This window comes from Hypanus sabinus, chromosome 6 (assembly GCF_030144855.1).
Source record: "Hypanus sabinus isolate sHypSab1 chromosome 6, sHypSab1.hap1, whole genome shotgun sequence".
Lineage (NCBI taxonomy): Eukaryota > Metazoa > Chordata > Chondrichthyes > Myliobatiformes > Dasyatidae > Hypanus > Hypanus sabinus.
Window position 1 is genome coordinate 175,106,395 of NC_082711.1, and position 23,906 is coordinate 175,130,300.

The 23,906-nt window shown below is 44.2% G+C and overlaps 1 protein-coding gene across 1 annotated transcript in view; it reads left to right on the forward strand.

Annotated features, from left to right (window-relative positions):
* rps6kb1b (ribosomal protein S6 kinase b, polypeptide 1b) overlaps positions 1–23,906 on the forward strand; it is an 88,159-nt gene that overhangs the window by 49,242 nt on the left and 15,011 nt on the right. Inside the window, 5 exon segments of the mRNA XM_059973651.1 lie at positions 1,169–1,259; positions 3,388–3,495; positions 11,319–11,381; positions 12,757–12,834; positions 18,520–18,627. Coding sequence (XP_059829634.1) covers positions 1,169–1,259; positions 3,388–3,495; positions 11,319–11,381; positions 12,757–12,834; positions 18,520–18,627 — 448 coding nt within the window.

Here is a 23,906-nt window from a genome sequence, read left to right on the forward strand (position 1 = left end):
TTTGGGGTGGAAGGAAACCGGAGGGGTGGAAGGAAACCGGAGCACCGGAAGGAAACCCATGTGGTCGTGAGGAGAATGTACAAACTCTTTACAGACATTGGTGGAATTGAACTCGTAATAGTGTTACTGTGACCGCTGCACTACCATGTCACTCTGTCATTAACCAACCCAGAAAGAAGGGTGCCAAAACTTGGTGTTTCTTGGCATGTCCTGTTGACGTATCAAAATTAGTAGAATGGGTTGTATATGTTAATGAGCACAAAGCCCGATCCTCAGTTATCTGGTTATAGGAGTAGTGGTTATGGATGAGGTCAGTAAATGAGATTGAATGGAGGGATGAGGATCAAATGAAGGGAAAAAGCATTGTGGTTGGATAGTTAGGAGGTGCTGCAGAAATTATATGAATATTGTGGAGATTGGGGTTGGATGGTGGAGTGGAGTTGCTTCTCTACCAAAGTAGGTGTAAGGCGCTCCTTCCCTTCACTAGCCTGCAGGTCAACCTTAGGCGAGGTGCCACACCCACTGAGCCCCCCCCCCCCCCCCCCCCCACCACTTCTGATCAGGGTCACATGAAGTCATGGGAGCAGGTGGTGGATGATGCAGGCCACAAGTCCTGGTTATGCGACCACTGAAGAGCATTGACAATGGCTGGATTAGCACATCTTGTAAGAAGGCAATGGCAAATCACATCTGTAGAAAAAATTACCAAGGGTAATCATGGTCATGGATAAGACCATGATTGCCCATGTCAGAAAAACAGAGCATATAATGATGATGAAAATTGAGGGAGGGTACTATTTAAAGACGGGACTGATTATGGGGCCAGAGGACATTGCGAGTGGGATTGGTGTGTGGTGCAGTCAGGAACAGTGGAATGTTAAAAAGACACCAATGTTGAAAGCCGTGGACTGTTTAGAAGTGACTGAGCATAACAACTTAACAATGTCTGCTTATGAATTCATGCCCCTTGTTAAATTCCAAGGTGATCTGACAGGAAACTCGGAGTTAGGTGAAAGAAACTGTTTTGATGCTGTGGCGCATGTGGGTGTCTTCATCAGTATGTAGTTTACACATTTCTAATGCAAAATCTGCAAAGAGCGAGCTTCTTTTATGACACAGTAAAGCAGAAGAGAATTGAGATTTATTTGTCTCCGCCTTTTCCCCTCAGGGCACCAGAAATTTTAATGAGAAGTGGACATAATCGTGCGGTGGACTGGTGGAGTTTAGGAGCCCTAATGTATGACATGCTGACAGGAGCAGTAGGTGCACAGTTTTAAAAATGCATGCTTTTAATTCTTTCATAGTGTCTGGTGCCACTTCACTTTGGAATGTGACATAATTTTATATAATTATGGCTTATGCCCAGTGGTTGACCACTTAATGTGATATGATGAGAAAATTTGTTATCGTCTTTCTCCAAAGCCTAACAAAATAGTGTCAATGTGGTACTTAAAACCATAATGGGGATGTGCAGTGATGGAGATTCAGTAGAGTTTAATACCCTGTGTCAGGGTGCTGATAATAACAGTTAGTGTTATTATAGTTAGAATAATAATGAGACTAGAGGACTAGTAACTCAAAATTGTCATCTTATAAAATTTAAATAGGACTAAGTAGCAGAAAAAAGTTGCCTGGTTTTCATGAACATTGGCAGCAAAGACTGGGAAATTTCTATCAGAATTGGTTGGTTGTTAGGAATATTGTTTTATGCTTTGTCCATGCTAAGCATAATTCAAAATTGATTCATTAAGTGCATAAGGACATTATCTTTTTAAAATAGACTTTCATTCTTGAGGGGTGCAGATGCATTTTATCATAGAGCTGTGCAGCATGAAAAAGATCCCCTTTGGTCCCACTCATCCAGGCCAACCAAATTGCCTTATTGAGTTGTCCCATTGCCTGCATTTGCCCATTACCCCTCAAACCCGTTTATGCATATCTCTGTCCAAATATCTTAAATATCATAATCATACCTACCACATACTCTGGCAGCTCACTCTGTATACATCACACTTTGAGGGGCAAAATGTTTCCCCTCTCACCTTAAACCTACACCCCAGTTTTGGACTGCTATCCAGGGAGAAATGTTCACGCAGATCTGTTCAGATAACTAACATCTGGGTCTCACCAAAAATATTTGTTTTTGCTCAGCTTCCTATTAATCCTGTTAAGTGGAAATCCTTTGGTTTGCAGGTGTTGAAGTATTTTATCTATATGTAATATTTTGTTGAAAAACATTATCTTCAAGCTGTCTTGAATTTCATTGTTTTTCTATTGTTGTAAGATTGCAGTCTAGGTAAAAAGCAACACTCTATCAAAGCCAAATTCATCATTACATGATCGAATTAATATATGAATATACTTAAGGAAATGATGAGAGATACATGGTGTAATCATACTCATTAAATTTAAATTGTACTGTACATGATATGTCAGTTATTTAGCTGACATTGCTCTGTTATAGGAAGGATGTTGTCGTGTACGAAGGTTCTTGAAGATTCATTAGAATGATATGAAAAATGAGCTGGCCATAAATCTTCAATAGTGCATGCTTTAATGGAAAAAGAAACATTTTAAATTTTGAGATTTTGATTGAGATGATACTTAAGTGAATTGATAAGAGAAACACATTAATCCAGTGTTCTCATTGGCAGTGAAAAGTTGTTAATTACAGATCCCTTTCATCCCTCGCCACCTTAATGTTCTTCCTTCCCATATTCCCATAGTCTTGTGCTAATCTCTGTAACTCTGCGGGCACTTTTAATGGACAGTACTGGTGTGCATCTAATGCAAAAGCAGCCAACCCATCCAAATAAGAACAGGATTGTCCTGTACTTTGAGATATAGTTTAGTGATGCTCATTGTTTGAAATTGTTGAATGGTTGTAACTGGAACAGACGTAAGGAGAGTGGCACAACAATAAAATTCAATTTTGCTCTGCCTGTTTTATCTTTTTCGTGAATATCTTCTGTAAAAGATATGTATTTAGGAATTTTGAATTGATTTTTTTTACTGCAGTTTTGTAAAATGGCAAGATTGTTCTATATTTCTGGTTTTACAGTAGAACGGAAGGGGTGTGGGTTGTAAAATGAAGGTAGAATAAATCTGATTTAATTACCCACTGCATTTGGGTGATTCTTTGTACTATATTTAATGCAGATGATTTGAAGCATAATTTTCTCCTCATCCTGCTGAGATGGAGCATTTCAAGTGTAGGAAACCAGTAAATTGTGTGAAGTTTAAATCCTACCAAATAATTTGTTGCTTCAAATTTAAATGTTTCTTGTAAAGTGCTTTTGATTAAAACTTTCTGACACTTACAACTTTATAAACATGTTTGCTTTCAAATTCTGGTTTGTCGATTTATGTTTCATAATTTTTGCTTAGCCTCCTTTCACTGGCGAGAACAGGAAGAAGACCATCGACAAAATCCTGAAGTGTAAACTCAATCTGCCACCCTACCTCACACACGAAGCCAGAGACCTTCTTAAAAAGGTACTTTATCTGATGTTTGTTCCACTGCAACAGTCAGTAAAGTCTGAAGTAGCTAGTAGATGTAGCAAATTTCTAACAGAAGTGGCTGTAAAGGGAAGTAATGTTGTGTGAAATATGGCCTTTGCACTGATTTGATGGTGATCAGTATATTTGTGAGGTGACAAGGTTAGGTTGGAATCCGCTAGTATTCTCTTGCAGTACTGAAGGAGCAGGTCTGGGAACTAAGTTCAGGACTGGGGTTGACAGTGATTCCCTTCCCTCAGCATCATGAATCTTTGGAGTTCTCTACCACAATGAGCTGTTGAGGCAGAAATATTGATAAAATTCAAGCAATGATTGACGTGTCAACTAGAGGGAGTCAATATATTTGGTTAGAGAAATCTGTTTAGAAAAGTAGAGTTAAATGCTTCAGATTTCCATGGGGAATGTTGGTCACCAGAGTGCTGTCTTCATCTTGCATGGAAATAGACTAAAACTTGAGAGTGAAATTGAATTTGGTGGCATCCATTAGTTCATCTAATCATTCAAAAACTGAATGATGTCTAAAGCCCTATAAAATGCCTCTGGCAAAACAGTTCCTACAGCAGCAAAGTACAGTACAAGAAGTGACCTTGTGTCCTTAGCAATCACTGAGCTGTCATTTGTATTGACCCATGGTTTGTTTTCTGCGTCTGAGTCCTCGCTGCTGGCATTTACCCTAAGGCATCCATCCCTGATTGTCTTTGTGCAATCAGCCTTAATTAGCATTGAAATATTAAAAGATTATATATGAGCATAAAAATATTTGCATTAAAAATTTTTGCTGCTCCATTCAGTAAGATGCCCTCAGTTTCACCTTCCTGCCCCTATCTTCCCTGTACCTCAACTCCCTGAGTGCAAATGTTTAACAATCTCCACTTTGAGTATAGCCAGTAACTTTTAGTATCTCAATGGGGAAGAGAATTCTGACGATTCATAACCTTCCAAAGGAAGAAACAGGTAATCGCTGCCATCCCCATTGCTGATTTCAACTTCCAGAGAGGCCCCTCCAGGGCTCCCTATCTGATCTGCTACAACACTGCTAGTGCCCACATTCTACTTAACCCATTTGCCTGCAAAGCCTCTCCTTACAGTTTACAGTAACATGCAGCAACACCTGTAAGGAGGACTCCTACAGCTGCATCTATGTTACGGTGTCCAAGGCCCAAAATGCTCAGTTAGAGCATGAGTGGATAATACTGTGAAGGAAACACTCAAAAATGAATTGGCATCAATTTATAAGCCCGTTTCCATTTATCCTTTAATTTTCATTCATAATGAGCCCCATGAAAGTGTTCTGTCATTCGCAGATGATGATTTGTTGTCATTTTGTTCTATTTGTCAGCAAGCTTTTAAATTGTCTCTCCTCTGCCTCCTTAAAACCATTATTTCAGGTCATGGTCCGGTAGATAAAGCAGAGATATATTCTTGATAAGCATGTGTGACCCTTGGGTTTGGCCAGCATGTGTTTGTCTAGGGGAAGACAAACTGGGCAACACCAGCTTCTGGCCCAGCCAAACTGAGAAATTTAGTTTATGTGGCTGCTGCGTGATGTGTTGCCCGGTTACAAATCCGAACAGCAAAATATCAGACAGTACACCATATATGAGTTAAGGATTGAACTTCATAAATCTTAATCTGATGTTATGAGTGATGAACAGACCTGATGCTCAATGGGGTGCAGAGTTAACCATTCCCAACCCCCCCTCCTGAGAACTACGAACTATTGCTGTTGCTATGCTGCTCATGAGAGAGAGAGATTAAACACAGGCAAGAACATCTGCTACAGATAAGAGGGGAGAGAGACTGTTGATTTACTGTATTTTGACTCTTCCTGGATTATTTACCTTCCATTACAAGGACTTTGCTCGTTAACATTCTTCAGGAGATAGCAGGAGTGGCCTGATTTGATGGACACGATCATTCAGAGTTGATGGATAGCTGAGTGGGGATAAAAGACAGGTCTGGAGAGACACCCTTCAGACACACCAGTGGACACTGATTGAGTGCTGGGAACCCACAGAAAGGTGGGGGCTTCGGTGACTGAACCAGGAGATCGGTCAGTAAAGCTCACAGTGTTGCAGCAGGGCCGGTGGGGGCTTGTGTGTGAGTCCACTCATGCCAGAGTGATGAGTCCACCACAGAAGAACGGTCCAGGTGAAGACCAGAGGGGTCATAACTGAATGACCACAACGATACAACGGATTAAGAAAGCAACGGAAAGTTTGCCTGCTGTAGCTGTTACGTCTTGCTCGCGCGCGCGCTCTCTCTCTCTCACTCTCTCTCTCTCTCTCTCTCTCGCTCTCTCTCTCTCTCTCTCCCCTTCCCTCCCCAACGATTTCAACACAACAACCATAACCACCTCAGCATTTATGAACTGAACTCTATACTTTCCTATGACGATTCATTTATCCCTAGACATCGATAGAACTGGTTTGTTATTGATTGTTATTATTCCTACACTTTTAGGTTTATTACTGCCAATGTAGCGGTGTGCTACACGCAGCGCTAAGATAACGACACGGAGTTGGTAAACTGAAGTTAAAGAAGATCTTATTCGAACTTCGCGGCCTCACTTTAAAACCTCCCTGATCCCGCCCTCCCTGGACGCGGATGCTGTAGGAGGCACGTATTCACAATCCCGCGCGAGCTTTTCCCTTTGTTGGTGAAGCAGACCTGGCGCCCTTTTGGGACTGGCCTTTATGCTGGCGGGCTGGCTAGTTGTGAGCCAGTTCGAGTGCACTAGGAAGTGGGTCGCCACATAACCCCCCCCCCCCCCCCAAGAACCAGTGATACACCCCCCAATGTCCACAGTCTGGGCCGGACCCTGTTTGGGAGGTCGGCCCCTGTGCATGGAACTCGACCGGTTGCGCCACATCCACATGGGCCGGTTTGAGTCGGTCCACCGTGAAAACCCCCTCTCTCCCCCCAAAGTCCAGCATGAACGTGGACACGTTGTTCCTGAGCACCATAAACGGCCCCTCATAGGGCCGTTGCAGCGGTGGCCGATGCCTGCCCCTTTGTACAAACACAAACTTACAGTTCTGCAGGTCTTTGGGTACGCAGGTCAGGTTCTGCCCATGCTGCAAAGTGGGTATGGGGGCCAGGTTGACGAGCCTCTCGCGTAGTCTGCCCAGGACTGCTGCGGGTTCTTCGTTGTGCCCCCTTGGGGCTGGTATGAACTCCCCGGGGACGACCAGGGGTGCGCCGTACACCAACTCGGCCGACGAGGTGTGCAGATCGTCTTTGGGCGCCGTGCGGATGCCGAGTAGGACCCAGGGAAGCTCGTCCACCCAGTTAGCTCCTTGCAGGCGGGCCATGAGGGCCGACTTTTGGCGACGGTGGAAACGCTCCACCAGTCCTTTCTACTGTGGGTGGTAGGCAGTTATGTGGTGCAGCTGTGTCCCCAAAAGGCTGGCCATAGCTGACCACAGACTGGAGGTGAACTGGGCGCAAGATTTGGAGGTGGTGTCGGTGAGCGGGATCGCCTCTGGCCATCTGGTGAACCGGTCCAAGACAGTGAGGAGGTGCCGCGCTCCGTGCGACACTGGCAGGGGGCCCACGATATCTACATGAATGTGGTCGAAATGCTGGTGGGTGGGGTGTAACCTGCGGCAGAGCTTTGGTGTGCTGCTGCACCTTGGCCATCTGGCAGTGCATGCACGTTTTGGCCCATTCACTGACCTGCTTGCGGAGACCGTGCCAAACGAACCTGCTGGAGACAATCCGGACAGTTGTCCTGATGGAGGGGTGCGCTAAGTTATGAATGGAGTCGAAAACACGGCGCCGCCAGTTTGCCGGGACAACGGGACGGGGTTGGCCGGTGGTGACGTCACAGAGTAGGGTCCTCTCACCTGGACCTACGGGGAGGTCCTGGAGCTGCAAACCGGAGACTGCGGTTCTGTAACTAGGGATATCCTCGTCTGCCTGCTGCGTCTCAAGGTCTACCCCTTGGGAAAGGGCATGAATGTTTGGGCGAGAGAGCGCGTCCGCCACAACATTGTCCTTACCCGAGACATGCCGGACATCCGTCGTGTATTCAGAGATGTAGGACAGATAGTGCTGCTGGCGGGACGACCAGGGGTCGGACACCTTCGTGAACGTAAAGGTAAGCAGCTTGTGGTCCGTGAACGCGGTGAAGGGCCTACCTTCTAAGAAGTACCTGAAATGCCGGATTGCCAGGTATAGCGCCAACAGTTCCCAGTCGAAAGCACTGTATTTGAGCTCGGGTAGTCGCAGGTGTTTGCTGAAAAACGCCAGGGGTTGCCAGCGACACGCGATGAGTTGCTCCAGTACCCCACCGACTGTCGTGTTGGATGCGTCCACTGTGAGGGCGGTAGGGGAGTCCATTCTGGGGTGTACTAGCATCGCGGCGTTTGTCAAGGCTTCTTTCGTTTTAATGACAGCGGCGGTGGACTCCTCGTCACAGGTAACGTCCTTGCCTGGACCCGACATCAGGGCGAACAGAGCTTTGGCAGGGGGCCCACGATATCCACATGAATGTGGATGATTCGGACAGCTGAAGGGAGGAAGCGGTGGTAGAAATTTACCATACCCACGAATTCCCGAAGGCCTTTGATTGTGGTGGGTCGGGGAAAATGGCGGACTGCGTCTACCTTAGCGGGCAGAGGATTTGCCCCATCTTTAGTAATCCTGTGGCCCAGGAAGTCGATGGTGTCAAGCCCGAACTGGCATTTTGCCGGGTTAATTGTTAGACTGTATTCACTCAGTCGGGCGTAGAGTTGACGGAGGTGGGACAGATGCTCCTGACAACTGCTGCTTACTATGAGGATGTCATCCAAATAGATGAAAGCGAAGTCCAGGTCGCGTCCCACTGCGTCCATTAACCGCTGGAACGTCTGTGCGGCATTCTTCAGGCCGAATGGTATGCGGAGAAACTCGATAAGGCCGATGAGTGCCGTTTTGGGGACGTCGTCCGGATGCATCGGGATTTGATGGTATCCCCGGACGAGGTCTACCTTGGAGAAGATCCGTGCACCGTGCAGGTTTGCTGCAAAATCGTGAATGTGTGGCACAGGGTAGCTGTCCGGTGTTGTAGTCTCGTTCAGCCTGCGGTAGTCGCCGCATGGTCTCCAGCCCCCTGTCGCTTTGGGCACCATGTGCAGGGGGGAGGCCCATGGGCTGTCGAACCTCCGTGTGATCCCCAATTCCTCCATCCTCTTGAACTCCTCCTTCGCCAGTCGGAGCTTGTCCGGGGGAAGCCTTCGAGCGCGGGTGTGGAGGGGTGGTCCCTGTGTCGGGATGTGGTGCTGTACGCCGTGTTGGGGCTGCGGTGCCAGAACCGATGGGAAATCCGCCAGTGTGAAGTCCCACGTAAACCGGCTGGAGCCGAACTGTAGCTGCACCATACGGGCGCCATAGGTCCTCGGGGGGGACCCGGTGCCCTGTTGTGGGTGTTGTAACTCGTCGGAGGTAAGACGCTGATCTCGGCACCGGTGTCAATGAAAAAACGGCATCCCGACCACTTGTCCCACACGTACAGGAGGCTATCCCGATGGCCAGCCGTCGTAGCCATCAGCGGCGGCTGGCCCTGGCGTTTCCCCAGAACTTGCAGGGTGGGCTACAGCGGCGGGCTTCTGCACCCCACTGCTGGTGGTAGAAGCACCATTGTTCATTGGTCTCCCCACCCCTGCCTCTGGGGTTAGCGGGCTCTGTGGCCGGGCCTGGTCTGGTTTGCTGCTGGTAGTGTGGCCTGGTGATCTGTGCAACGGACGCCCCACTCACCTTCTTGGCGTTCCACAGCAAGTCCGCCCAGGCTGCCACCTTCCAGGGGTCGCTGAAATCTGCGTCAGACAGCAGCAGGCGTATGTCCTCGGGCAGCTGCTCCAGGAATGCCTGCTCAAACATGAGGCAGGGCTTGTGTCCGCCGGCCAGAGACAGCATCTCATTCATTAAAGCCAATGGAGGTCTGTCCCCTAAACCATCCAGGTGCAGTAAACGGGCAGCCCGCTCGCGCCGTCTGAGCCCGAAAGTCCTTATGAGCAGGGCTTTGAATTCCATGTACTTGCTGTCCGCTGGGGGAGACTGTACGAACTCCTCAACCTGGGCCGCTGTGTCCTGGTCGAGGGGTAGTAACGTGTGAGGTTATCTGCCGAACGTGGAATTGGGCCTCTGCTTGCTGGAACCATAGGTGAGGTCGCAGCGTCCAGAAGCTTGGCAGTTTCAACGAAACTGCATGAACAGGTGCGGCGTCGTTCATCTTCGGCCCAAATATTGTTTGGACCGTCGGGGTCACCAATTGTAGCGGTGTGCTATACGCAGTGCTACAATAATAACACGGAGTCGGTAAACTGCAGTTAAAGAAGATTTTATTTGAACTTCGCGGCCTCGCTTTAAAGCCTCCCTGATCCCGCCCTCCCTGGGTACGGATGCAGTAGGCGGCACGTATTCACAGTCCCGTGCGAGCTTTTCCCTTTGTTGGTGAAGCAGACCTGGCGCCCTTTTGAGACTGGCCTGTATGCTGGCGCGCTGGCTATTTGTGAGCCAGTTTGAGTGCACTAGGAAGTGGATGGCCATACTAACTTGTTTTATATGTATATTTGCATTTTTGATATTGTATTGTGTAGTTTACTAATAAACACCTTTAGTTTGGTACCACCAGACTCCAACGGATTCTTCTTTCTCTGCTGGTCAGACACCCAGTTACGGGGTACGTAACACTGACTATAGGGTTAGTAAAGAAAATAAAAAGAAAAGGGGCCCATTTTAATGAAACAGTCTAATGCGCAATGTTGGAGCTCCTGGATTCGTGCATTTGTTCCCCATCGACCTCTTCCGAGCGTTGCTGACCGTCAGGCCCTCGCTCCAAGTCCACTCCATCTGCCAATCTACCAACCCTTTCCATTCGTGTCTTCTCTCGCCGACAAAAAAACATGAAATCCCTACTCCCCGACCCATAACAAAGAATAACATGCCTCTCATTGGATAGCCCACTTTCCAAAGCCCTGTTATCTTCCGTCAAAACCCAAACATTGCTGCTACCGAGAAACCATTACCTTAGCAGTGAAAAAGTACAGAGAGGCCATTACATTAGCAGTGAAACCTTACAGCGTGTTACACATGGTTGAAAGGAGGAGGAAGGTTGCAGTTGGTAGAAGAGGATGTGGAGCTATGTTTACAATCAGGTCATCCCTGATCATAAGCAGCCGAGTGTATTTGAGATGCCAGTTGGCCTACTGCTAATTTTGATATTCCTCCTCTCCATCTCATTGGCAGGTTCACTCACTGCTGATTAACTTTCTTCCAGTTTGTCCATTTCTATTTTTCTGTTTTTGTTCCTGTTCCCTTTCAGTTTTAAGGAAGTTTTGGCATCATTGTTTTGGGCCTTGTGGTGTAAGAGTTAGCATGTACCTAAAAGTGACCCCAGTAGGGAATGAGGCATACTTGGTATCTCAGTACATTAGGTATCGCAAGGGTGAATGATTCCAGTCCTGAAATGCAGAGGTTTTCTCATTTTACCGTTGTACCTGGACTTGAGTATTTGTAACACCTTTGCTTTTGTTTCAGATTTATGGCGTTTGCATTCACCCATTGAATGATATGTTTTGCAATGCCTCTAGCTCAATGGTTCCCAACCTGGGGGTCCACAGACCACTTGCTTAATGGTATCAACAATGGCAATAAAAATGGTTGAGATCCCCTTATCTCTAGCACTGTGTGCTGCAAGGTCAGAAACCTAGATGTGAATGCCAAATTAGCACCTTGAATAACAAAACAATTGAAATAGGGCCCTTTAACAGTTTTACCCATTTTGTATTTTAATGAACATCAAACTTTTTTTATAGCTGCTAAAAAGGAATGCTTCGTCGCGCCTTGGAGCTGGAGTTGGGGATGCGACTGATGTCCAGGTACGTATGCAGCGAAGATGTTATTATCATATTCAATTACTAGGTTTCTTGCCTGCTGTCATTTTTAAGTCATATCTGTGGTAATAGCTTAAAGGTACAGGTAACCATTACTGGCCAGCAACAGTAGAATTGATAGCAGCCCCTCTCCTTCTGCCACATTGCCCTTTCTACTTGTTTCTAAACACAACCAGGATGGTATGGTAGCTTAGTGTTTCACGCAATCGCTTTACAGCACACTCAATCACTGATCGAAATTTGATTCCTGCTGCTCTCTGGAAGGAGTTCGTATGTTCTTCCCATGATCACAGGAATACCCTCCAGGTGCTCTGGTTTCTTTTGGTGTTGCAAAGGCATATGGTTAGTGTTAATGAGTTATGAGCATGCTATGTTGGTGCCAGAAATATGGTGACTATAGTGGGCTGCCCCCAGAACATTGCAAATGTCACATTTCACTGTATGTTTTGATGTACATGTGACAAAGGTAATCTTTAGATACCATATGTGTCAAGACAAAAATTTTCTCTCAGCTTTATTGTATACTAGAACCTATTTGGAGAAGGAGCCTAAGGATTGTGCCTTCTGGGCCTAGCATTATCTGGAACTGGCCACAACTTGTGGTGTGTTGTGGAGGGGCAGAAAATTTGTTCCCCACCCTACTCCAGATCCAGAATAGGTAAATGCAGTGGGCACTAAGCCAGGTCCTTCAAGATCTACCTTTATTTTTTTTCCTTATTCTGCTTCCATTCTTTCACATGTGCTTGTGCAAATTGGAAATAAAAATTGGTATTTTTGCATTTTGCTGTCCTTTTATGCTAGAGGATGGGCCACATCTTCCATTGTTGCCTTTTGTAATAAACTGCTTATTCTTTTGGGTTTTAGGGGAGAGTCTAGAAAGAGAAGTCGTTCTTTGAAAAGGGGCTGCTCATTTAACATGAGGTGTAAATTTGAAGCTTTGAGCCTCTCCCTCCAAGAGGTGGTGGATGCAGAATCTTTAAATGTTCAGTCACAAGTTTATTAGGCTTGAGTAGTTAGCATGTTGTTACTGCAAGGAGTGTGCTTCAGTTTCTTAATATCTGTGTCAAGTACCTTAAATGCAAATATGTACTGTACTGTATATGAGCACCAAAACTATGTTCTCAGGAAGTCCCAATATAATTCACTACCGCCTAATTACTTTTAAAGGTGCTTTGGACTTTGAGGGTAAATAAGCAGCCAGTCCATAGAGTTCGTTTCTATTAATAACAAATGAGGTTAATATTCAGTTAATATAGTTTTATGAATACTTTTTTATAGTGCAGTTTCAATGTTGAATGTACTACTTTATGAGTTTTAATTTTGGAACGCTGATCGCTTTATATTGATATGCTTAATACAGGCTCATCCTTTCTTCAGACACACAAACTGGGAGGATCTTTTAGCTCGTAGAGTTGAACCACCTTTCAAGCCATGTCTGGTAAGCGTATCCTTATTCTCAATGTGTTTTTGCTTCTCCAATATGGACAGCTAAGTGCGTATTTTCATATGACTAATGTTCTCTGCTTCTACATAAACTTCAACGAATGTCATATGAATTTTTGAGGTGCTGTGGAGTATATTAGGGTCTAGAGCTAAATTGCATCAAATGGACCCTGGGGCCAGTAAATAGTTAAAGGAGCAGAGAATTTTCAATCGCTCCCTAACAGAACCTACTCCAATTTAGATAAACAGGGCAGCACTGTGAGAGTCATGTATTTTGATTTCTCAAGTGCCTTCATTGACACTTGCAGCCAATACTATGCAATGCTCATTGCTGGGGGGGAAAGCACCGTTCAATGCACATTAGCATTAGCACTTGCCTTGTACTCGGATAGTGGGCTACCTAACTGGCAGACCACAGTTTGTGGCTTCAGAACAGTGTGTCAGACACATCTATGAGCAGTACTGGGGCCCCACAGGGACTCTATTGCCTCCCTTCCTGTTTATCCTGTATATCTCAGACTTTAGATACAACACTGAGTCATGTCATCTGCAGAAATTCTCTGATGACTCAGCAATAGTTCGGTGTATACAGGGCCCTGGTGGAGGATTTTGTTGAATGGTGCAAGCTGAATCGTCTGCAGCTCAACATGAGTAAGACAAAGAAGATGGTGATGGGCTTTAGGAAGACTAAGCCTGCATTGCTCCCTGTTACAATTGATGGTGAGGACCTACAAGTACCTGGGGGTGTACCTGGATGACAGGCTTGAGTGGATCATCAACACAGAGGCTGTGTACAAGAAGTACAAGTTGTCTTGACTTCCTGAGGAGACTGAGGTCCTTTGAAGTATGCAGGCCTCACCTTCACATGTTGTTGCCAGTACAATCTTCTATGCAGTGGTGTGCTGGGGCAATAGCATCAACACTGGGGATGCCAACAAGCTCAATAAACTGATTAGAAAAGGTGGCTCTGTTTATAGGAGTCAAACTGGACACACTGGAGGCTGTGGCAGAACAAAGGACACTACAGAAAATCCTGGCAATTCTGGACAATGTTTCTCACCCTCTATACGCCACTTTGGCTGAACAGAGGAGCATTTTTAGTAATGGACTGATAACTGTTCTGCTCCGCTCCAAAGAGATCATTCTTACCCTAGGCCATTAGGCTCTATAATGAGTCAACCGTAGCCACAGAAGTGATAACTCCCTCTTGTTAGACTGATTGAGATAACTTCAAATTTTTTATTCTTTCTTACTTATAATATTTGTATACCTGTGCACTTGTAATGCTACTGTGACACTGTAACTTCCTTTGGGATTAATAAAGTATCTATCTGAGCACAATCATTACAGAGCAAAGTTAGGGCAAGCATTGTACTTTGACTTTTCCTGGACTTTTGGAGTAACTTGTATATAAATATTCAAATGGTTTTTGGGGTGTTGACTAGTGTAATTTTATTAAAGGGAAAATCAGTAATATAAAGTGCTTGGAAGAATGGTAAAGATACTGCAGTTACCACTGCTCTTGACTTCAGGATGTTCCAAGTAATGGGATCTAACAAAATGCTTGAGGTGTAAACAAGGCGGAGGAAATTGTACACAGGTCTATGAAAAACACTTTAAATAAGTGACAGATAATCAGTTAATGGTATTGGTTTAATGCTAAATATTGACCAGGTACATGTAATGTTTTTAAAAATATGCTGAGGGATTGTTTTTCCATTGAGTTCAATAAACAGTCTGTGTAAACCTTGTCTGAAGTATGGAGTCGTGGCACACTTCATTCAAAGGAGGGGAAAAAAGACTTGCATTTATGTGGCGCAGTAGTACTGAGCCACCCCAAAGCACTTGACAGCGAAGGTAGTTTTGATTTGTCATCACGACTATAATGTAGGAACACGCCAACCTGTTTGCAAGCTCCCAGACCTGCAAATGATTAAACAGCAGCTAAGTCTGATCTGAGACTTAAACTTTGGCCAGGGCACCAGAACAGGTGGGTCTTGGTTAAACATGTTTTGAAAGGCAGTAATTCAATGATGTCTTGGCCGTAATTGTGTATGGTGGAATCATAGACTTATTTTAGCACAGGAGACCAGTCATTTGCTTATTCATTCTGTGTTAGCTTTCAATAGGAGTAAATCCAGTAAATCATCAGACCATTAAAATAAATGGTCAGATATTTGCCTTTCTAATTGTGCACTTGCATACTAGCCTTTGTTAAGTGATGTTCTGGGACATCGAAGTCCCTCAGAGTGTCAACACTTAACACAAATTCTCACCCTTTTTTTCTACTAAAGTCAATGATGCCAGTTTTTTCCCCATCTATTATGTCCTCAGTGCATTCTTTTAGCTTGGCTGTACACCCCACCCCCTGCACCTTTTTCCCAAGGTGCAATTGGCTAATATGAGAGGGCATAATTTTAAGGTGAAAGTAGAGGCGATATCAGCTGGGAGGTCGGTGTTTGGAACGCCCTGCCGGGAGGAGTAAAAGCAAATACATTATAGACATTTAACTCTTAGATAGGCACGTGGATGAACAGAAAAAAGGGGGAGAACAGGGTTAGATTGGTCTTGGTGTTAAAAGTTCAGCACAACATTGAGTCAAAGAGCCCGTACCGTACTGTTTCCTGTTCTGTGTTCTAATAGTGTGGTGTAATAATATTTATTGACTAGCTATCTTGATTTCATGTTCTACAATTGCAGGTTATGCAATGGATTCAATGAATCTGGTAATCTGACACTGACATAAATGTTAGCGGCCAAGTTATTTACTAGCAGTTGAGAGATGCTACAACCTTCACATGATCATTGCTTACATGACAGAGTTGGTTTCTGGAATATTTCAAAGTGGCCTTACATTAGCATTGAATAAAACTCACGAGAAATATCAGCTTTTTGAGGCATTGCACCTTAAAATACTTTAAGATCAGAACCTATGGGGAATAAAAATCCCTAACAACATATAATTGTAATTGAAACTATATCAATGATTTAGATGATGGAACAGACGGCTTTGTAGCCGAATTTGCAGATGATATGAAGATTGGTGGAGGAAACAGGTCGGCTGCAGGAGGACTTGTATGGTTTAGGAGAATGGGCAAGGAAGTGGCATATGAAATACAATGTTAGAAAATGCATGGCCATGCACTTTGGTAGTAAAAATAAATGTGCAGACTACTTTCTAAATGGGGAGAAAATCTAAAAATCTGAGATGTAAAGGGACTTGGGAGACCTTGTGCAGAACACTCTAAAGGTTAGCTTGCAGGAAGGCAAATGCAATGTTAGCACTCATCGATTTAATGCAAGAGCAGGGATGTGATGCTGAGGCTTTATAAGGCATTGGTGAGGCCTCACCTTGAGTATTGTAAAGAGTTTTTTGGCTCTTCATCGAAGAAAGATGTGCTGGCATTGGAGAGGGTCCAGAGGCGGTTCACAAGGATCATTCTGGGAATAAAAGGGTTAACGTACAAGAAGTGTTTAATGGTGGATAATTGTTTGTCAGGTTGGAGGCCGGTGACTAGTGTGCCTCAGGGATCTGTACTGGGTCCAGTGTTGTTTGTCATATATATTAATGATCTGGATGATGGGGTGGTAAATTGGATTAGTAAGAATGCAGATGTTACTAAGATAGGTGACATTGTGAATAATGAAGTAGGTTTTCAAAGCTTGCAGAGAGATTTAGGCCAGTTCGAAGAGTGGGCTGAAAGATGGTAGATGGAGTTTAATGCTCATATGTGTGAGATGCTATATTTTGGTAGGAATAATCCGAATAGGATATACATGGTAAATGGTAGGGCATTGAAGAATGCAGTAGAACAGAGTGATCTAGGAATAATGGTGCATAGTTCCCTGAAGGTAGAATCTCATGTGGATAGGGTGGCGAAGAAAGCTTTTGGCATGCTGGCCTTTATAAATCAGAGCATTGAGTATAGGAGTTGGGATGTAATGTTAAAATTGTACAAGGCATTGGTAAGGTGGAATTTGGAGTATTGTGTACAGTTCTGGTCACCAAATTACAGGAAAAATGTCAACAAAATAGAGAGAGTACAAAGAAGATTTACTAGAATGTTACCTGGGTTTCAACACCTAAGTTACAGAGAAAGGTTGAACAAGTTAGGTCTTTTTTCTTTGGAGCGTAGAAGGTCGAGGGTGGACTTGATAGAGATATTTAAAATTATTAGAGGGATAGATAGAGTTGACGTGGATAGGCCTTTTCCATTGAGAATAGGGGAGATTCAAACAAGAGGACATGAGTTGAGAGTTAGGGGGCAAAAGTTTAGGGGTAACACAAGGGGGAATTTCTTTACTCAGAGTGGTAGCTGTGTGGAACGAGCTTCCAGTAGAAGTTGTAGAGGCAGGTTCGGTATTGTCATTTAAAGTAAAATTGGATAGGTATATGGACAGGAAAGGAATGGAGGGTTATGTGGGCTGAGTGCGAGTCAGTGGAACGAGGTGAGAGTAAGCGTTTGGCATAGACTAGAAGGGCCGAGATGGCCTGTTTCCGTGCTGTAATTGTTAAATGGTTAATGGCTCTGGGTCTGTACTCGCTGGACTTTAGGATGGGGGAGGATCTCATTGAAACTTTTTGAATGTTGAAAGGCTCAGACAGAGTTGATGTGGAAAGAATGTTTCCCATAATGGGAGAGTCTAGAACAAGAGGATAGAGGGGTGTCCATTTAAAACAAAGATGTGGAAAAATTTCTTTCACCAGAGGGTGGTGCATTTGTGGGATTTGTTACCACAGGCAGCTGTGGAGGCCAGGTCGTTGGTGCATTTAAGGCAGAGCTTGATAGGTTCTTGATTGGCCACGGCATCAAAGGTTATGGGGAGGAGGCCGAGGTGTGGGGCTGAGGAAGAGTTAAAAGAATCAGCCATCATTGAATGGCAGAGGAGACTAGATGGGCTAAATGGCCTAACTCTGCTCCTATGCCTTATGGTCTTGTATGTCCATTGTGTAATTCCACTTTTTTTCTTGGATTCAAGATGAAGCTTACAAATTCAAATAGCTCCTAGTTAATGTGTTTGAGTTAAAGCAGTTCGGTAAATGATCCTCTCAGTTTGTGTATTATTCTGCTGCTGAAATTAACTAAGTGCATACCTAGGATCAAAGAGCTAACCCTGGTGTGAAATATTTGACTCACTGAATGCGATCTCTGATATCAGCAAAACTCTTCCTCGAGTGTTTTGGAATCTTGCTTTGGCTAGCTCTCCGTAAGATTCACTGTGAATTCTATTTCTATCATTTACTGGCATTACCTCTGGCCCTTCTCATGGGATCTCTAACACAGTCTAAAACATGGCATGATTTAGTCTGTTGCTTGCTGATGGGGAGGAATAGTGATGTAGAATTTGTATTTCTGAGAGCTTGGCTTTCTACTCTTGTCGTGTGTTTTTGGATTTCCTCTATCTTTGTTTCTAAATGGAACGTCTGAATTGAAAATTCTAGTGAAATAAATATACTTTTAAACTGTGGTCACAGATTAATGTTTATGTTGCCGGGGTGCTTTTGCACCAATGTAATTGTTCAGCCTTGGTTTTAACCTAGGCTGTATAGAGACAAAAGGCATTTTTTTGTTCAGAATTGTGCTGAGCATTCTGGAAAAAAATAAATGTGAGACAAAAGATGAGATCTGAAGGATTAGTCGTCCAGTTTCTAGATGAATCATGACTTTTTTATCTTTAGCAATCAGATGATGATGTCAGTCAGTTTGATTCGAAGTTCACACGGCAGACACCTGTTGACAGCCCTGATGACTCGACACTCAGCGAAAGTGCCAATCAAGTCTTCCTGGTAAGTATGCCCAATATTCCATGTGCCTTGGGGAAGGGAGGGGGAAGAAAAAACTGCTGATGCTGTTAGGTGAAAAAACATGCAAGAAACATTCAGTAACCAGGCAGCCTCTGAGAAAAGCGAAGTGGTTAACATCCTGCAGAGACTGCTTGATTTGCTGAGTGAGAAGTTTGTTTTTATACCAAATGTCTTTCTTTGTTTCTAAGGTAATTACTGTGTTTTATTTCCTGCTGATTAAGCTGAGTGTTTGTTGTACTGTCTGAGTCAATGGAACCATAAATGTTATTTACTTTGTATGCAACAACTTGAATAATGGTTTGCTAATGGGGTTTTGTGAACTTGGAACCGGAAATGGTGGCTTATGTGGAGCACAAGATTAATGTCATGCTATTTTTAGCCTATCTATGTAATAAACCTGGTGTGTTTGAGTCATAACGTACTACACACAAAACCAGACCTTTCAGCCCATCTAATCTGTGCCAACCTAGTCCTATTTGCCTGCACCTGGACCATAACACTCTATACTACTTTCATCTGAGCTTCTCTTAAATATTGAAATTGAACCTGCATTCACCACTTCTGATGGCACCTCATTCCACACTCAGTGAAGCAGTTCCCCTTATATATTTCACCTTTTACCCTTAACTTTTGACATCTAGTTCTAGTCTCTCCCAACCTGAGGTGAAAAACAAATCATTATTTTGTATATCTCCAAGATCTTTCCTCATTTCTCTACGCTCCAATGAATAAAGTCCTAAACTATTCAACTTTTCCCTATAACCCCAGTCCTCAAGTCCTGGCATATCCTTGTAAATTTTCTCTGAAATCTGTCAATCTTATTAATGCCTTTTCTGCAGGTAGGTGACCCAGAACTGTGCATAATATTCCGAATTTGGTCTCACCAAAATCTTATACAAAGTCTCTTACATTATAATCTTGCTGATATATGCAGATTTGCTGATCCTGATTACCACATTCTCATCAACATAAAAAACAAAAACAGATTCAGCACTGATCCCCATAGCACACCTCTTGTCAGAGGCCTCAACTCAGAGAGACAATGCAACCATCTACTACCACTCTCTGGCTCCGCTAAACCAGTGTCGAATCCAATTGATTACTTCATCCAAACAATCGAACTTTCTGGACCATTCTCCCATGTGCAAGTTTGTCAAAGTTCTCGCCAAAGTCCTTATTAACACACATCTCCTTGAGTGCATAATATTGAGTACTGCAAGAAAGGTGAAACACCCTACACTCTGGTCTAACAATGATTTTCTGTTCTTGCAGAATAATTGGAAATGTGGGATAGTTGTTTTGTAGCTTCATTGTAACCAGGATAAGCCTACTTGAAGCCTACTTCAAGCCCATTATTTAAGAAAGGATCTACTGATATTAGAGAGGATCTAGAGAAAGGTCCATGAGAATTATCCTGGGAATGAAAGAGTTAATGTATGAGGAGTGTTTGCTGGCTCTAAGCCTGTATTTGCTGGAGTTTAGAAGAATTGGGTGGGTGGGGGGGGGAGAGAATCTCATTGAAACCTATCAAATATTGAGAAGCTTACATGGAATGGATGTTTCCTGTAGTGGGGGAGTCTAGGACCAGAGGGGACAGCCTCAGAGTCACTTTAGAACAGAGATGAGGAATGTCTTTAGCCAGGGGTGGTGAATCTGAGGAATTCATTCCCACAGACGGCTGTAGAGTCTTAGTCATTGGTTAATCAGAGGTTAATCAGTCCTTGATTAGTTAGAGCATCAAAAGTAATGGGGAGAAGGCAGGAAAATGGGGTTGAGCGGATCATATATCAGCCGTGGTGGATTGATGGAGAAGACTCGGTGGGCCAAATGTCCTAATTGTATACCTTTGTCTTATGGTCTTATTGTCTTGTTTTGCATTGCAACATTTACAACATCTTCCGCAGGTGAAGGCTACACAAGCAGAAAGGGAAAGGGTGGCCACTAGACAGCGTAGCAGTAGGCAGGTAGTGCAGGAGTCCCCTGAGGTCATCTCCCTCCTAAACAGATATACTGTCTTGGACACTGTTGGGGGAGATGTCTCATCAGGGGAAGGCAGCAGCAGCCGAGTTCATTGCACCATGGGTGGCTCTGCGGCACAGGAGGGAAGGAAAAGGAGTGGAAGAGCTATAGTGATAGGGGATTCGATTATAAGGGAAATAGATAGGCGTTTCTGCAGCCGCAAACGAGACTTCAGGATGGTATGTTGCCTCCCTGGTGCAAGGGTCAAGGATGTCTCTGAGCGGCTGCAGGACATTCTGGAGTGGGAGGGTGAACAGCCAGTGGTTGTGGTGCACATAGGTACCAACGATATAGGTAAAAAACGGGATGAGGTCCTACAAGGTGAATTTAAGGAGTTAGGAGATAAACTAAAAAGTAGGACCACAAAGGTAATAACCTCTGGATTACTACCAGTGCCATGTGCTAGTCAGAGTAGAAATAGGACAATATTTCAGATGGCTTGAAAAATGGTGCAAGGGGGAGGGTTCAAATTTCTGGGGCATTGGAACCAGTTCTGGGGGAGGTGGGACTGGTATAAACAGGACGGTCTGCACCTGGGCTGGACTGGAACCAATGTCCTAGGGGGAGCATTTGCTACTGCTGTTCAGGAGGGTTTAAACTAATGTGGCAGGGGGATGGGAACAAGTGCAGAGAGACAGAGGGGTGTAAAATGAGGGTAAAAGGAAAAAGTAGTAAGGTGAAAAGTAAAAGTGGCAGGCAGGCAAATCCAGGGCAAAAAGCAAAAAGGGCCACTTTTCAACTTAATTGTATAAGGGCTAAAAAAACAAGCCTGAAGGCTTTGTGTGTCAATGCGAGGAGCATTCGTAACAAGGTGGATGAATTGAATGTGCAGATAGTTATTAATGAATATGATATAGTTGGGATCACAGAGACATGGCTCCAGGGTGACCAAGGATGGGAGCTCAACATCCAGGGATATTCAATATTCAGGAGGGATAGACAGGAAAGAAAAGGAGGTGGGGTAGTATTGCTGGTTAGAGAGGAGATTAACGCAATAGAAAGGAAGGACATTAGCCTGGAGGATGTGGAATCGATATGGGTAGATCTGCATAACACTATGGGGCAGAAAATGCTGTGGGAGTTGTGTACAGGCCACCTAACAGTAGTAGTGAGGTTGGGGATGGCATTAAACAGGAAATTAGAAATGCGTGCAATAAAGGAACAGTAGTTATAATGGGTGACTTCAATCTACATATAGACTGGGTGAACCAAATTGGTAAGGGTGCTGAGGAAGAGGATTTCTTGGAATGTATGTGGGATGGTTTTCTGAACCAGCATGTCGAGGAATCAACTGGAGAGCAGGCCATTCTAGATTGGGTGTTGAGCAATGGTTAGTTAGCAATCTTGTCGTGCGAGGCCCCTTGGGTAAGAGTGACCATAATATGGTGGAATTCTTCATTAAGATGGAGAGTGACATAGTTAATTCAGAAACAAAGGTTCTGAACTTAAAGAAGGGTAACTTTGAAGGTATGAGACGTGAATTAGCTAAGATAGACTGGCAAATGATACTTAAAGGGTTGACAGTGGATATGCATTGGCAAGCATTTAAAGATTGCATGGATGAACTGCAACAATTGTTCATCCCAGTTTGGCAAAAGAATAAACCAGGGAAGGTAGAGTACCCGTGGCTGACAAGGGAAATTAGGGATAGTATTAAGTCCAAAGAAGAAACATATAAATTAGCAAAAAAAAAGCAGCACACCTGAGGACTGGGAGAAATTCAGAGACCAGCAGAGGAGGACAAAGGGCTTAATTAGGAAAGGGGAAAAAAAATTGAGAGAAAGCTGGCAGGGAACATAAAAACTGACTGTAAAAGCTTTTATAGATACGTGAAAAGAAAAAGATTGGTCAAGACAAATGTAGGTCCCTTACAGTCAGAAACAGGTGAATTGATCATAGGAAACAAAGACATGGCAGATCAATTGAATAACTACTTTGGTTCTGTCTTCGCTACGGAGGACATAATTAATCTTCCGGAAATAGTAGGGGACCGAGGGTCTAGTGAGATGGAGGAACTGAGGGAAATACATGTTTGTAGGGAAGTGGTGTTAGGTAAATTGAAGGGATTAAAAGCAGATAAATCCCCAGGGCCAGATGGTCTGCATCCCAGAGTGCTTAAGGAAGTAGCCCAAGAAATAGTGGATGCATTAGTGATAATTTTTCAAAACTCCTTAGATTCTGGATTAGTTCCTGAGGATTGGAGGGTGGCTAATGTAACCCCACTTTTTAAAAAAGGAGGGAGAGAAAAACCAGGGAATCATAGACCGGTGAGTCTGACATCGGTGGTGGGGGGAAAATGCTAAAGTCGGTTATCAAAGATGTGATAACAGCACATTTGGAAAGAGGTGAAATCATCAGACAAAGTCAGCATGGATTTGTGAAAGGAAAATCATGTCTGACGAATCTTATAGAATTTTTTGAAGATGTAACTAGTAGAGTGGATGGGGAGAGCCAGTGGATGTGGTATATTTAGATTTTCAAAAAGCTTTTGACAAGGTCCCACACAGGAGATTAGTGTGCAAACTTAAAGCACATGGTATTGGGGGTATGGTATTGATGTGGATAGAGAATTGGTTGGCAGACAGGAAGCAAAGGGTGGGAGTAAACGGGACCTTTTCAGAATGTCAGGCAGTGACTAGTGGGGTACCGCAAGGCTCGGTGCTGGGACCCCAGTTGTTTACGATATATATTAATGATTTAGACGAGGGAATTAAATGCAGCATCTCCAAGTTTGCGGATGACACGAAGCTGGGCGGCGGTGTTAGCTGTGAGGAGGATTCTAAGAGGATGCAGGGCGACTTGGATAGGTTAGGTGAGTGGGCAAATTCATGGCAGATGCAATTTAATGTGGATAAATGTGAGGTTATCCACTTTGGTTGCAAGAACAGGAAAACAGAGTATTATCTGAATGGTGGCCGATTAGGAAAAGGGGAGGTGCAACGAGACCTGGGTGTCATTGTACATCAGTCATTGAAGGTGGGCATGCAGGTACAGCAGGCGGTGAAAAAGGCAAATAGTATGTTGGCATTCATAGCAAAAGGATTTGAGTACAGGAGCAGGGAGGTTCTACTGCAGTTGTACAAGGCCTTGGTGAGACTGCACCTAGAATATTGTGTGCAGTTTTGGTCCCCTAATCTGAGGAAAGACATCCTTGCCATAGAGGGAGTACAGAGAAGGTTCACCAGATTGATTCCTGGGATGGCAGGACTTTCATATGAAGAAAGATTGGATCAACTAAGCTT